Source organism: Anguilla rostrata, chromosome 1 (genome assembly GCF_018555375.3).
Source record: "Anguilla rostrata isolate EN2019 chromosome 1, ASM1855537v3, whole genome shotgun sequence".
Lineage (NCBI taxonomy): Eukaryota > Metazoa > Chordata > Actinopteri > Anguilliformes > Anguillidae > Anguilla > Anguilla rostrata.
In genome coordinates, this window is record NC_057933.1 from 68249690 (window position 1) to 68264034 (window position 14345).

Here is a 14345-nt window from a genome sequence, read left to right on the forward strand (position 1 = left end):
ACCCATCTGTGTGTGTGTGTGTCAGGCTATATACTCATAGGAGGCTTTACCATAGGCCATAGGTAGGCAATTGCTTGGGGCCTCGTCCACCGAAGGGGCCTCGTGAATTTTCCTTTTTTTTTTTCATTTATAAAACATTTTTCTTTTCTTGTCAATCCTCCAAACGAATGATAATCTGTAATAGATAAAAATAAATCTGTCTACATGTAAATGTGGGCCTTTCCAATTAAATATCCAATTAAAGGTCATTTGAAGTTCTTCAGTTAGAATTCTCATTTGGGTCTGTCCTTTAGTTCTGTAGCTTTGTTAACTGAAAAGAGCTGCCTTCAAATTGTTTTTGTTCACTAGCTATGATTGCGTTTTAGCAGCTGGGGGCGTCTTTTTTTCTTTCTTGTTGCTAGGCAACCACAGAATCACCTGTCATAAGCCTAATCGTTATTTGCTGTGAAGTAAACTCACCAATCTGTACATTTTATTAGAAATAGTTAGTGAAATAAAAACATCTACATAAAAAATGGACAGGCGGAGGGCACTTGCTCTGGCTCTGATTGAGGGTGAAAGGATGTTAGCAAATTACAAGTTGGACACAGACAGACGGAGATCCGTGTGGGTACATGACACCCTCAGAAGGAGGAGAACTATGGAGAGTACCACCAGCTGGTCCAGGAGCTTCGCCTGGATGATGGCCGGTTCACGGCGTACTTCCGGATGAATCGAGAGTTTGACCATCTGCTCTGGTCATCGGGCCCAGCTTCACAAAAAAAAAAAAACGACTACAGGGAGTCCATTGGTCCTGCTGAGCGGCTGAGCATTTGTTTGCGGTAGGTTATATTTTGTTTACCTACTGTTTTTCTAACATCCTAAAAATCTGACAGGTGTAGACATGAGACTTGTTACTTTGCAACTTACCATACAGTCAAGCAGGCGTGATACCTGTGAACGTAAATCTATCGTTGTCGCAGCACTTTCTTCTTCTTAAAATTTCTTATCAGAAAAAAAGAAAAACCTAAGCCTCAAGGTCATTGTCAAACTCTGCTTCTATTAATATCTGCATGAATTTCAATTTGACTTCAGCCCTTCTGCGTGGTCGCAAGAGTTTCATGGCAGGGATCATGCTCATGAAAAAATGTTCCTCCTCATTAAGGGGTTTGTTGGTGGTGGCAAGGGGTTCCCAGTGGTAGCCAGTGAGCTCTACCTCTTGCTCTGCTCTCCGTTTGTTTCCTCGTCCCTTCTCCCTGCTGACAGGGGTCTCCACAGCCCGGGATGCACTGGGTGGGGGACGTGCAGGTGTGCAGAGTGGCTCACAAACCCTGGCTGTAGCTAGTGGGAGATACGGTGTTGTAGGAGGTGAAGAGGGTGGCTCACATTCCTCCTCCTCCTGAGAGAATATAATACATAAGTGTTACAGATCATTAATTTTGACCAAATCACCCTAACAATTCCTAACAGGTCCCTGAGACTTGCTACACCTACCTCAACTTGGGACACCATAGGAAGTAGGACAGACTCAACAGTAATGTCCCTGCTTTCCTCCTGGCTGCCTATCTCAAACTGACAGTTCGAGCTTGTTGGTCTCTCCTTTAAGTGTGGCTCAAGGAATGACATTATAGCCATGAATTTCCATCTCTTCTGACTCCCTCCTTCTGCCCCACTCCGTTTCTCCTTCTCTGCCCTCCTTTCTTTCACGTACTTGTCCCCAAGATACTTCCATTTCCGTCTGCATTCCTCCTCTAGCAACACAAGGTAAAAAAAGATTATCTAACAGCTAGTCTGCTTCTTAAACATAACGTTAGTAACTGAAGCTACAGTCCGTACAGATATGTCTCGCAGGGTGCCTAGAGTGATGCTGAAAGTGAGCTAACTTAACTTTAATTCACTGCCTAGTGCCTACTAGGTAACGTTGTCATAAAAACTTTCCCTACCGTGACAACTGCCTGACTTGTTTACATTTTTGACAGATCTGGCTAGTGGCTAAATCTATCGCTGTTTCCATTGATAGATTTACCCACTAGCCACATCTTTCCAAAATGTAAACAAGTCAGGCAGTTTTCACGGTAGCAGACCTTCCAACCTTAGGAAAATATTTTGAGTACCAGAATAGTCAGTGTAACGCTTAGTTCACATGCTTTCGCACCACTTCGCTTTGCACGCACACACGCACACACAAGCCTTTCTTCATAACTCTAGTTTTGACTGTTAAAGTGATCAGGCAAAATTGTATCTCATAAAAAACACGTTTTCAACGTACAAAAATGCCACGTTACTCACACATACAAGACATACACCGTCTATAACTCATTCATTCAGACTGCCAAAACCCACGCCTGCCATTAAAAGTATTGATATCAAAATGACGCCAAGTTACGGTACTACAAACAATATAGGCTATCTTGCCTCACCAAAATGAAATACGATGTATTCCAAAGCAATGCTACCCAATATTTCCTCAATTCTTTCAAGTCACTTGGCCCTGTGTGTATAAGCATGCAGTACATGGACAGGCCAAACATATGTGTGGGTGGCTTTCTCACAGTCAAAATTGATTGAATAGGCGTCTATATGTCCAATTTGTATTGGTATGTATGTATTTCGGTGCCCAGCCTTTCTGTTGCGTGAATGATTGTATGTGTCTTGGTATAAATGTCTGTTCGTAAATGTGAATGTAACATTCTGCGAAGGAAATGTCCCCATGGGGATAAAGAAGTTCTCTATGTATGTATGTACAATATGTATTTTACATGCAGTATTTATTGTGCGTAGCAAATATACAATAACTTAGAAGAAGAAGAAGAAGAAGAATGCAAAATCCCCTTAGTTTGGGGCTTTATTGTGTGGACATGTGAAGTTGTTTATGAAATCTGTTTGTTGAAATGGGGTCAGAATGTACAGAATTTAATGTTTTTAAAGGCTGAGTGTCTTTGGCTGTTGTGGTTATTTCTGTGGGGAACCCTGAAAAGTGCCAAACTCTCGGTGCTGTATAGGTATGGGGCATGCCCCCGCCAAGGCGTAACTTGGCGGGATGGCATACCTGCCATCGCAATACACTTGCAAGTCAAAAGTTTGAGTATGCCTGCTTAAAACAATTTTTTCATGATTAATATTTCATTATATGATATGTGTGCTTATACAAACTGATAACCATCAGTTAAGTGAATTGCATTCAAGTATTTAATAAAAATTGAAATAATTTATTTTGTATTTTGTAACATGTTTTCATTTTCAAGTATTTACAGACACTTATGTTGTAATGTAAAAAAAAAATTATGTTGCGATGTAAAACACTGTCAATTATGAATAAAACCAAGATTCTGTTCATGATTTCCATTTTTATTTAATAATTAAATAATTTAATCAGCTAATATAGGCACACATCATATAGGCCTAATGAAAAAAAAAGTATTCAATTGAAAAATTATCTAGGAATGTAGGCCTTTGTACATCCGATTGGACAATGGGAAAAAAACGCCAATGACGCGGGGCGCTTTTCTACTCTGAGTTGAAGTTCTTTCAACTCGAGGCGGTCAGGGCGCTTCTGCAAAAACGCGAGGCGCACAGCAACGCAAAAGCTGCGAGCAAAAAGCTTCACTCTCATTGACAACAATTACGAAAAGCCGCCCCCAGCTGCTAAAACGCGTCCTGTCTGATCCGGGCCTCTTATAGAGGTAGCCTATAATAGTCGCTGCACAACTGCTGTTACTTAAATTTTCACTGTAATGCGGACAGGTCTTAAAAAATGTCTCCGAATTATATACTTCATAAATAAGGGCAAAGAGGAGTGCAACACTCGTATGGAAGATATATGTCTGGTTTATCGGATAAAATAGCCGACATTGCCTTTTCGGTCTACGAACGATCATGAGATTAAATATTCTTCGCACGCCAAAACTGTTTGGGCCCATATAAAACATGGTAAAAACTGAAATAATACCAGAAACCTAAAAGTGAAATTACTCTTTAATTAGGCTGTTTATTCGCTTTGTTTTCTGTGCAGATCGATTTACTAGATTTGTTGAAGAGGCGTGTTCTCTTTGGAACAGTATGTACAGTTCGCGGTCCCCAACGGAAACTCAACTTGCACTACATATCAAGGCCACCGATAATAAATGTGAAATTATTACGTGAGCTATGGGGGTGATCTGAAACGTTTTCCTGGAAGAGGAGGGTCTATGGCTCCTGTTTAGCCTACTGCGAGGTTTCGTGATCATTTTAACAGTAAGAAGCTTACATCTTAAACATTTCTAGGCTCGTTTGTGAAAAGGTAGGCTAAGAAGCTTAATTACTCCTTAGACATTGTTTTCAATTTGATGTTTAGTTTGTGGACACGATTGTGTGTATTTTTTGAGGAGTCGTTTTTGTATTATAATGATGAAGAACACTCAAAGTAATGGAGCGTAATTTACACGTTTGATTTTGTTGATGAAGAAATGGCATGAGTATTATCCCCGACGATATCTATTTTAGAAAACATTTCCTTCCCGGCGGGGAAGGAAGTTTGAATTCCAAATTTTCTACTTTTTATACGTTCAAATGTTATAATTTTAACGTTCGGTGACAACACCACGCTTCGAGACAAATGTTAGCTTTCATAATATGAGGTGCAACATGTGTCCAAAGACAATTTTTCTGCGTTTCGGGAGGGTGGTGTTCAGGGGTGGCGACCGCACCTGCCCTTGTCTGTGAGCGCTTAAAGTGCCCTTGTTTTTTAAACCTTTTTTTATCCTCGACACTTCTATGTTTTATTTTTGCCCTAATGTCACACCAGAGTGGCATTTGATCAGCTCAAGTGCCCCTCTGGTGTGACATCACGGAAAAAATTAAGTATGTTATTTTTTCTACCATAGGCGTCCTAATAAAACATTTCCATGCTTCATTTTGCATGCAAGTACCCCATTAGGATGCCCCTTAGGATGAAAAAAGTTACGGTCTCTTGTGCTGCTATAGTGCCCCCATGGTAGAAATAACATGCTTCATATTTGCTAAGGTCACACCAGACAGGCATTTGATCTGATCAGGTGCCCCTCTCGTGTGACATTAGGGCAAAAAAAAGATTTTAAAAAATCACGGAATTTGACAGGAATGTTCGATATGGCTGCCGATTCATTATGCATGACAGACATGCAACTGGCACTCTAGCTACCTGCAAAATTGCAACATTGAAAAAAATTATTACGGCCATCCCATTTTTTAAAAACTTATCTACCATTTCATTCTAAACTAATTATGTCATCGAACCCTTATAGAATCATAGAACCCCTATAGAACTATAGAACCCCGTCTGCCATATAGATTTTCTGCCATTATTTTTTATTTTTTGAAAAACAAACTTTTTCATACTTCTCGTAGAATGTATGCCCGATTGTCAACAAATTTGGCATGTGGGATCTACAGCATGTCTCTGTGTTAAATTGCAAAGGCAATTTTGATATCTCAACAGATGGACACAGGACTGTAATTTCAACTTCAAAAAAAATAGTTGAACACACCCAAAATATGTGCATAGCCAAAAATGTACGCCGATTGTGAAGATACTTCAAGGGAATATAGACAGTCATATTGTAGACAAGCATGTTCAGGTTCACAGTGTTATAGTGTAATATGGCCTGTAGGGGGTGCTTTTAGCAAAATACTCAAACTTGAACCCGTCACTATTTCAAGGCATAGACACATAGTTCTGGAGCAGTGTGACCACTCGGAGGCCCAAGGGCACAGCAGTCCAGGCTTATTAGGTGGAGAGGTTACTTTAGCGCCAAAAAAAGAAAAAAACTATATATACCAATGCTTTGGTATGGTGGGAAAAAGAAAACTAGAAGAAAAAACAGCAAAAACAGCCCCTGGTGTCATCTGCCTAAAATACCTGGCCTAAAAAATGCCTAAAAAATACTGCCTATAAACACTGGGAATGCATGCTAGTTGTCAGTAATGTTCTATGGGAGCGTAGAGGGATCATCCAGGTGCCGGGCTGACGCCGTCCAAGGTTTTCACTCAATGAGAGGTCAACACCTCATGCCTGGTTTACAATGCACAAACATTTGGCATTATGCCTCCACTGTATGCAAGGAGGTTGTTAATACACTAGTGTCATCTATATATTTGATCTTAAAATTGGAGGTGTCTGGTGTGAGAGATCTGGAGATACAGAAGGAAAGTGGAAGATAATGTGGAATGTTGAAAGTAACACATACAGGGTCATTTGGGAATTTATGCAGAAATAAAGCATTTTATTTATAAGGTGCTGACTCGTGAGGTCATGCAATATGGCAGTTGACCCAAGGGCTTACGACTTTAATTCTGTCGATTAGTAGGGCACACATTTCATTTCTCTCTGTCTCTGGTAGGGAGCATGCAGACATGCGTAGGTAGGTGTGTTACGATGTGATCCTCTTACTGTGCTTGCACAAGGTCATTTTGTGTGCCCGGTGTGATCAGGTTAGCTGTGGTTGTGCACAAGGGACTGGGAGGGTCTGGCACCTTGGCACAGCTGCGGGTCATTACCTCCACCGCAGGGGGGCTACAAGCACTATGTGGTGTCAGTTCCCCATTCTGCAGCAGCTGTTCCAGCATGTGGTAGGCCCCTTGGTTCACAATGTGAAATTAAAATTGGATATGATCATGTAATGTAAAACTATACCTCCACTTCCTTTATCCACCTCTTCCCACAGAGGGCACTACTTGTAAAATGGCCAGCTCAGCAGCTAGTGGATTTGTGGTCGTCACCCAGGTGTACCCTCAGCAAAGTGGTCCTACTGCACCAGCTTTCTGCACTACCTCACATGTTTCCTCTGCGTTGGGAAAGTTTCTGAAAGGAGATCCAAAGGCACTGGGGGTAAGATCATTGTCCTACTCTTGCATTTAGCCATTCTCTCCCTCTGGAGAGGGACCTGCAAGCAAAGTCATTGCTGCAGCAGTACCCTGTGTTGTGGCCATTGCACTTAACCTGCACTGTTAACTCACACACTCACTATAGACGGCACTCTATACAGTTTCAATAGTAGGTGAACACCTGTGTGTATGGGAACTGTGCTTGATTGGGAGGAAGCACACAGTTTTCGAATCATTGTGGGAGCATGTATGTATGCAGTTTATAGTTTATAATTGCCACACTTTGTTGTTGTGTCATCAAGGCAGTTACAAGAACTCACCACAACAGCAGACCATAGATTGAATGCAAACATGGTGAGCCACACTCACCAAACTGCTCTCAATTAGATAGATTAGTTGGCTTATAGTCTGTTAGCAATGCAGGAAATGTCAGCTACATCCAGAATGTCAGTGGAAAAGCTCTGAAAGACATTTGCGTAAGGATACACTGCTGTAAAATTCAGTGCCTTGCAATTATCTAAACACAGACACAAGCTGGTAACATTTTTGTTGTTTTTTGTCTTTTACAGACAGTGCAAATAATGATTGGAGTGCTGAACATATTATTTGGCATCACAATGGCCGTCTATGCTGACAGCATTGGTGTTTACTCTGGGATTGTTTTCTGGGGAGCACTTATTGTAAGTTCTTCCATTACCAATCGTCCTGCTTAAAAATCTTTGCTAATCTGAATTAGGTTATTAGTTATAAAGGATGTTGACAAAACACTGATCCTCTATTAGATGATTGCTCTTCAGTCCCAGGTTCTCAGCTTGATGTAGCTGCTGTTTTACACTTCATGACTGGATTGAATGCCAATTTAGATTCCAGAAATTGTGACCGGATTAAAGTACGTCCTAAAGCATGTAAAGAGTATGTTTTGCTGTTAGTAGTGTCTTTCTAAACTAACTTGTTCAAATACACTTTCTGGGACAGTGTGTCTGTTTGTGGACTAAAAACAAGGAGTTCTTAACTCAAATGAGTTAATTTCCCTTTTTTTGGTTTCCTCAGTACATTTCCTCAGGAGCTTTGAGTGTTGCCGCTAACAACAAACTCAACAAATGCCTGGTGAGTTCTGATCACTGACATTCAGATACTTACTGACAGATTTCAGTAGAACTGCTTTATATGTTGTGAGCTGCATAAAGTTTGAGATGAAGAAATGTGTAGTCCACAATTTTAGATTTGTAATCAAACCATTCACATGTGGTTAAAATGTACTGCCAGCTTATTTAGCCCCATGTAATCACTCAGGAAGTCTATCCTTCTTTCGAAAGGTAACCCTTGGGAGTTTGTTTTCCAAGAGTCTGAATTACTCTAAATATTACTGAAACAAAGTAAAAGAAGCTGAAACACAGTGCTCAGTGCTAGTGGAAGTTTTTTTTTCTGAACTAAAAATTATTATTTTTTGAGTGGATACAGATGCTTATAGGTTATGTTGATCATGCTACGGCTATGTGTTACAGCCTTCAAAAATATAGCCTATGAACAGACTTGTTGCACTGACCTTTTTCTTTGCGGCACATAAAGAGGCCTACTATTTTAAGACCGTGTACAGTAAGCAATATATTTTGTCACATCGCAGTGGCAGTTCAGCCAGCCTGTAATAAAAGTGTCAGTGGTCCCTCCTCTCATGTACAGATTTCTCAGTCCGGGAATCCGCGTTAGTTTAATTTTGTTTCTTGCCGTTATGACTTTAATACACAATACAAATCCTGTTTTAATGATTGTATGAGAATGTCTTAATAAAACCTCTCTGATATAATTGGTAGGCCTATTCTAAGTCATTCTTGTTATTGCCCATATAGTACATTTTAAGCTCATCAGTTAGTCATTAATCAATTAATGGGCGCCGTTGGTCAATTAAAAGGACTACGCGAAATTTGCATCCCATCATGTTTGATACTTTGTTGCATATCCTTTGCATGCCACGACTGCTTGATGTCTCTGACCCATAGTAGGGGTTGAGGGAGATGTCACTATTTGTATTTGTATCTGTATTTGTTCAACCAACAAAATTAGTTGTATTTGTATAAAAACCGGATTTAGCCTGTGCTTTTACTCAAACTTCCCCAAGTTGTACCTTGTAAAGATAAGCTGCTGCACATGAGCTGGGTGCAGTCTAGAGCAATGGGGAGACACAACATCTGTTCCTATACCGAAAAGCTGCTTGGAGGAAACAGCTGTTTGGGTTACAGGTCAGATATTTTAGAGCCACATGAGCCAGCGCTGGGTGTGTCATTAGCCAACCACCTGTGTCTGTATTGTTCTAACTCTTGAATGGCCGTGTTTTTACTATGTGCTACTGCTACGCTGTTGGCAAGCGGCGACGTATCCAGCATAACAGCATTGATTTCTGTACCTGCAGCAACCTAATCTCATAAAGATTATGAAACCACAAATTGCAAAACGATTTTCTTAAAATAGGACACAACTGAATAAATTTCAGTTGGCGCATTAAAGCTGCTCTGGCGGCTCATGGTGGCCCAACACCTTACTTAGACACTTTATTGTGGTTTTTCCTTTAATTTGTCACCCGTCTGTTTAAAATGATATATGTGCATTATATGATATCCTGGACTTTTCTGCAGGTGAGAGGAGCACTTGGAATGAATATCATCAGCACCATAACTGCTGGCCTTGCGATAATCCTGTTCTCCCTGGACTTTGTTGTTGAAATGAGATATTCCTGCTCTGGCAGTGACAATTCATATGCCTCCTACTCTTGCCAAAGGCTTTGGCATATTCTTGAGGTAAAACAGTCACATTGTTTATTTTTTAACATGATCTAAGTAGGTGTATCTGAATAGTCTGGACATCCAACAACTTAATGTGTTATATGACTATGACTCAGCTGATGTCATTAGGAGAGAACCCTTCTAACTTGTAATTGAACTCATTCTTGATCACATGGGCTCCATAAATGAAATAAAGATTTAGCTACTGACAATCATACTGAAAATATTTTAACAAGTCTTAAGTGTTTATTATGCAAAAGTCCAAGTCTGCAGAATGTAAATGTAGGAGTGAGTGATTGACTGCCACTGATATGTTCTGTTTCCCTTTTCACAGACCAGGTCACATGGGATTAAAGGAGTGCTGTTGGTTTTCTCCATCCTGGAGTTCATCATCTCCATCTGTGTGTCAGCATTTGCATGCAAAGCAGTGTGTGACTGCTCCACAGAGGTGAGATCTACATTACAACCAGGGCTGGCTTGTACAGCAGCGTGACCCATTAGACTGTTGAATGGTGGTTACAGACAGCACTTGTGAATGAAAATAAATTTAGTGGCTCAAACGGTGGAAAAACTAGGATAATCACTACATATTCAGGTGCAATGGCACCAGAGGAATAGGCAGAGGGTAAATAGTGACACCTCAGAGTGCACCTTTAAAGACAAAACTATAATAATCCTACTATAGGACCCTTTGTTTTTTTATTTACTCAATTTAGTTTAGTTTTAAGTCCTCTGTGTTCAGTGTTTGTTAAACTCAAAGCTCCAACGCTGACTAAAGGATTGAAGATAGAGTGACGATAATGTGTATGCGTAAGGCAGCATATCGGCATCTAGTGGCCATGACTGCCTACCTAGAACAAGAGGCAGGAAAAAACCCATGTTTTGCATTAGAAACATTATAAATTGAAGTGATCTGAAATTTGTCATTATTTCATTTTATTTTGTGGGTAAAATTTTTTATTTCATTTTAGTTTTTTGTTACAAGCATGTTTTATATATATATATATATACATATATATATATCTTTTTTTTTGTTTCAGTTTGCAGACATATACATTTCTTGGCTAGTTTTCATTTTAGATTGTTTTTGTTTATGATAATAACATGTCCCTGACAAACAGATAAATGCATGTGTGGCACACACATAAAGAAACCTACTGGCCTGAGGGCTTGGTACCGAATGTGAAGGGGTCTACATAGCTCAGGAGGTAAGAGCGGTTGTCTGGCAGTCGGAGGGTTGCCAGTTCGATCCCCCACTCTGGGCGTGTCGCAGTCTCCCTGAGCAAGACACCTGACCCCTAATTGCTCCCAACGAGCTGATTGGTACCTTGCATGGCAGCCTTTCACTGTTGGTGGGTGAATGAGAGGCATCAATTGTAAAGCGCTTTGGATAAAAGCGCTATATAAATGCAGACCATTTACCATCTAGCAGTTTCGTAATGATGAGGGGTACACTTTTCCGGCTTGCTTTGTTTGCACTAATCCCCATAGAATGCTAGGTGAATGCCAGTCACTACTTTATAATTCTGAGTGATCACCTTGGTCCCATGTTTCAGCATTTCCTTCCTGTCTGATCCAAGCTTCTGGTGGTATACAGTGGCCTAACAGATGACTTCATACTGGTGCTCCCATCTTTTTGGCAACTACCTGTAGCTTAATTCAGAAGTGTATGACATTGCTATTGTGAGCTTTATCTAAAAAAAACACTTCTTTTGCTGCAGCTTAAGTAGTCTATGTATGATGAAAATGTGTTGATGAAAATCTTCTGTTTTTTTATAGCAAGTGGTATATATAACACCCGCAAGCAGTCAAGTCATATCAGATAATCGTCTCATCTCAACACCAAATACTTATCAGGTAATAACTCTGTTATCTCACTACCTGTATACTACAGATAATGGATCTCACAACTTGTGCTTGGGTGATTGACCTTCTCAGATTTTATCTTGTTTTATCCTTGGTTAAAGACTATTCTACTGCTCTTCCTCTGGGTGTTTTCCCCAAGCATTTCACATTAATATCTAGATGTGATGTGCATGAATGGTAATGCTTGAAAAGTACAGAGATTGTGTCAGCATCCTATGATAGTGCATCAGTATAAAATTATGCTAAAGAATACAGCAAAGTTAAAGGTTGACAGCAAGATGCTTGATTTCAGTTATGATCCTGTTATTTTCTGGTCTCTCGTTGAATGCAAACCTAAGTCATGCTACATAAAAAACATATACAGTACCAGTCAAAAGTTTGGACACACCTGCTTAAACCAGTTTTTTCATGATAAAAAATGCTTTAAACAGTATAAACTCTTAATATTTTATTATATGATATCTGTACTTATATAAGCAGATAATCATAAGTGAATTGCATTCAAAAGTTTAATTTTTAAATGAAAATGGAAATCTTGTAAGCTCATTGTGAAGGGGGGGTGCATTGTTTTGTTATTTAAATATCTTGGTACGTATTGGTATTCATTATGACGTCTATCTTAACAGGTGCTCCAGGACCTCTAGAATTTTTCATATTTAAAAAAAAAATAAAGACCACCCACCATACTTCAAAATGCATGGAATTTATTCCTACATCAGGTTCACCCTTCTACCCTCCATTGGAAATACACCCACCGGCCACTACATTAGGTACTTGCTAGTACCAGGTGTGGTCTTCTGCTGCTGTAGCCCATCTGCTTCAAGGTTCGACATGTTGTGCGTTCAGAGATGCTCTTCTGCATACCTCGGTTGTAACGACTGGTTATTTGAGTTACTGTTGCCTTTCTCTCAGCTCAAACCAGTCTGGCCATTCTCCTCTGACCTCTGCCATCAACAAGGCATTTTCGCCCAGAGAACTGCCGCTCACTGGATATTTTCTCTTTTTTGGACCATTCTCTGTAAACCCTAGAGATGGTTATGCGTGAAAATCTCAGCAGTTTCTGAAATACTCAAACCAGCCCATCTGGCACCAACAACCATGCCATGTTCAAAGTCACTTAAATCACCTTTCTTCCCCATTCTGATGCTTGGTTTGAACTTCAGAAGATCATCTTGACCATGTCTACATGTCTAAATGCTGCCACATGATTGGCTGATTAGATATTTGCGTTAACGAACAGTTGAACAGGTGTACCTAATTAAGTGGCCGGTGAGTGTATATGGTACTGCATGTGGTGAAAATGACGTAGGAATATACCCCATGCATTTTGAAATATGGCGGGTGGTCTTTATTTATTTTTAAATATGAAAAATTCTACAGGTCCTGGAGCACCTGTTAAGATAGATGGGATCATGAACACCAATACTCCTCCTTGACTGGTACTGTACCTAAAATGGTCATTTTAGATTTTAGACCAGAAATAGTGCACAGGCAAGTATCTTACTAAATACAGACTGAACGTATAATGTACTGGAATAGTCATGTTTGTCCTCTCCACTTCACAGTTGAACTCAAACTGTTGCCGTGCAGAAGCACTTGTAGCTGGCATTAGGATAATTAGACTTTTATGTATTAACCTTTTTCATTCCCTCTCTTTCTCCTTTCTAAAGACAACAGTTTCACCCGTTTTGGGCCAAACTGTGATGGGCAGCATGCAAACAGACAAGCCTCCTCAATATGATGAAGTCCTTCCTTGAAAGACATCAGTGGGCATGTTCATATAGATCCTCTCTTTTTTAATCTAAAAAGACTTTCAAGATAATAAATAATCTTTTGATTTTCCCTATAAACAACAGAAATAGATTAGCTACTTTGTGTTTTGTGTCTTTCATAACATATCCAGTATACATTTTTTATCAGCGGCATCATGTATTTTACAAAATATTGCTATGTATGTTACCAATCATATAAAGCAGGGCCTCCTTACAGTTCAGAAGGCTAAATATGTTTTGGTTACATTTGGTCTGTAGCCATGGAATAAACAGCACCCTTCATGTGTAATTAGTAGTATTAATGACACATTATATTAAATTACATTATACACATTACAGGGGAGATCCCACTTTTGCAGTGGTAGCCCTCAAACTCTAGAACGAGTTGCCTCTCCATGTTAGGCCTGCCCCTACACTGCCTGTTTTTAAATCCCGTCTTAAAATGCATTTTTATTCCTTGGCTAACTCAGTATGAGAGTTGCCCTTCTTTTTCTTTTTTTTCTTATGATCTTATTGTTTTTTTTTTTTTGTTGTCCTTTTGTCTTTTAAACTGGTCTTTGTGTTTTTATTGTGTTGTTTTTAGGGTTTTGCTATTTCTGAGTGTACAGCACTTGGACTGGATTGGATTATACCTGGAAATAAAATGTTTAAATTTCAAAATGTGCTTTTTGTTATCCAAGTACAAGAAACAGCAGTTCAGTGGTCTAGTTGCGAACCCACCCAAATTACCTTTCCAGTTTGTTTGACCTATGGGCAGCACTTTAAATGAGAATCATAATAAAGAGCCAACCTTGAACACAGTTCTGAACGATAAAACCACTATTAATGTACATGTCTTCAAGCCATGATGTGGCGCATGCAAACATTATGTAGCTGATTCATTGCCATGTTGAGGAGGGCCAATGGGGGGGAAAAAATCACCTTTTAAAATTCAAAGAAATCCCCAGCTAAATTTTGATGCAACTAATATTGAACAAGACAAAATTAAGCGGTGAAAATCAATAAAGTGCAGACTGCCAATTTGAGGGTATTTATGTGCATATGGGATGAACCGTGTAGGAATTACAGTCCTGCAGATTAAATCTGACATAAATGGTTATTTCTATGTATA

General features: G+C 39.7%; 2 protein-coding genes and 1 long non-coding RNA gene across 9 annotated transcripts in view; 2 read left to right on the forward strand and 1 right to left on the reverse strand.

The window, feature by feature from the left end:
- Window positions 1-6768, reverse strand: part of LOC135264185 (uncharacterized) — a 27896-nt gene extending 21128 nt beyond the window's left edge. For both annotated transcript variants that reach the window (XR_010332626.1, XR_010332624.1), the window contains exons 1-2: window positions 6648-6768; window positions 4002-4243 (exon numbers count right to left, since the gene is read on the reverse strand). This is a non-coding gene — a long non-coding RNA (uncharacterized LOC135264185). The remainder of the gene's footprint in view (window positions 1-4001; window positions 4244-6647) is intronic.
- The window catches only part of LOC135264106 (membrane-spanning 4-domains subfamily A member 4A-like), a 52349-nt gene extending 42898 nt beyond the window's left edge, over window positions 1-9451 (forward strand). For all 5 annotated transcript variants that reach the window (XM_064352792.1, XM_064352830.1, XM_064352847.1 and 2 more), the window contains one exon: window positions 8997-9451. The gene's annotated coding sequence lies outside the window, so the exon portion shown is untranslated. The remainder of the gene's footprint in view (window positions 1-8996) is intronic.
- LOC135264174 (membrane-spanning 4-domains subfamily A member 4A-like) lies at window positions 6677-14345 on the forward strand. 2 transcript variants are annotated; one of them, XM_064352896.1, is made up of 7 exons: window positions 6677-6823; window positions 7389-7499; window positions 7870-7926; window positions 9450-9611; window positions 9931-10044; window positions 11376-11453; window positions 13133-14345. In XM_064352896.1, exons 1-7 carry the CDS (start codon window positions 6677-6679, stop codon window positions 13217-13219), a joined length of 756 nt encoding a protein of 251 aa, XP_064208966.1. In that variant the 3' UTR covers window positions 13220-14345. The 2 variants fall into 2 exon arrangements, with proteins under 2 accessions (XP_064208966.1, XP_064208974.1); XM_064352904.1 differs by lacking the exon at window positions 7389-7499.

Bases quoted from the DNA above. Each gene is read 5' to 3' on its own strand.
- LOC135264174 (XM_064352896.1), top strand. From the start codon at position 6,677: ATGGCCAGCTCAGCAGCTAGTGGATTTGTGGTCGTCACCCAGGTGTAC. The intron at 6,824-7,388 runs GTAAGATCATTG...TGTCTTTTACAG, and splicing joins GAGATCCAAAGGCACTGGGG to ACAGTGCAAATAATGATTGG. The intron at 10,045-11,375 runs GTGAGATCTACA...GTTTTTTTATAG, and splicing joins TGTGTGACTGCTCCACAGAG to CAAGTGGTATATATAACACC.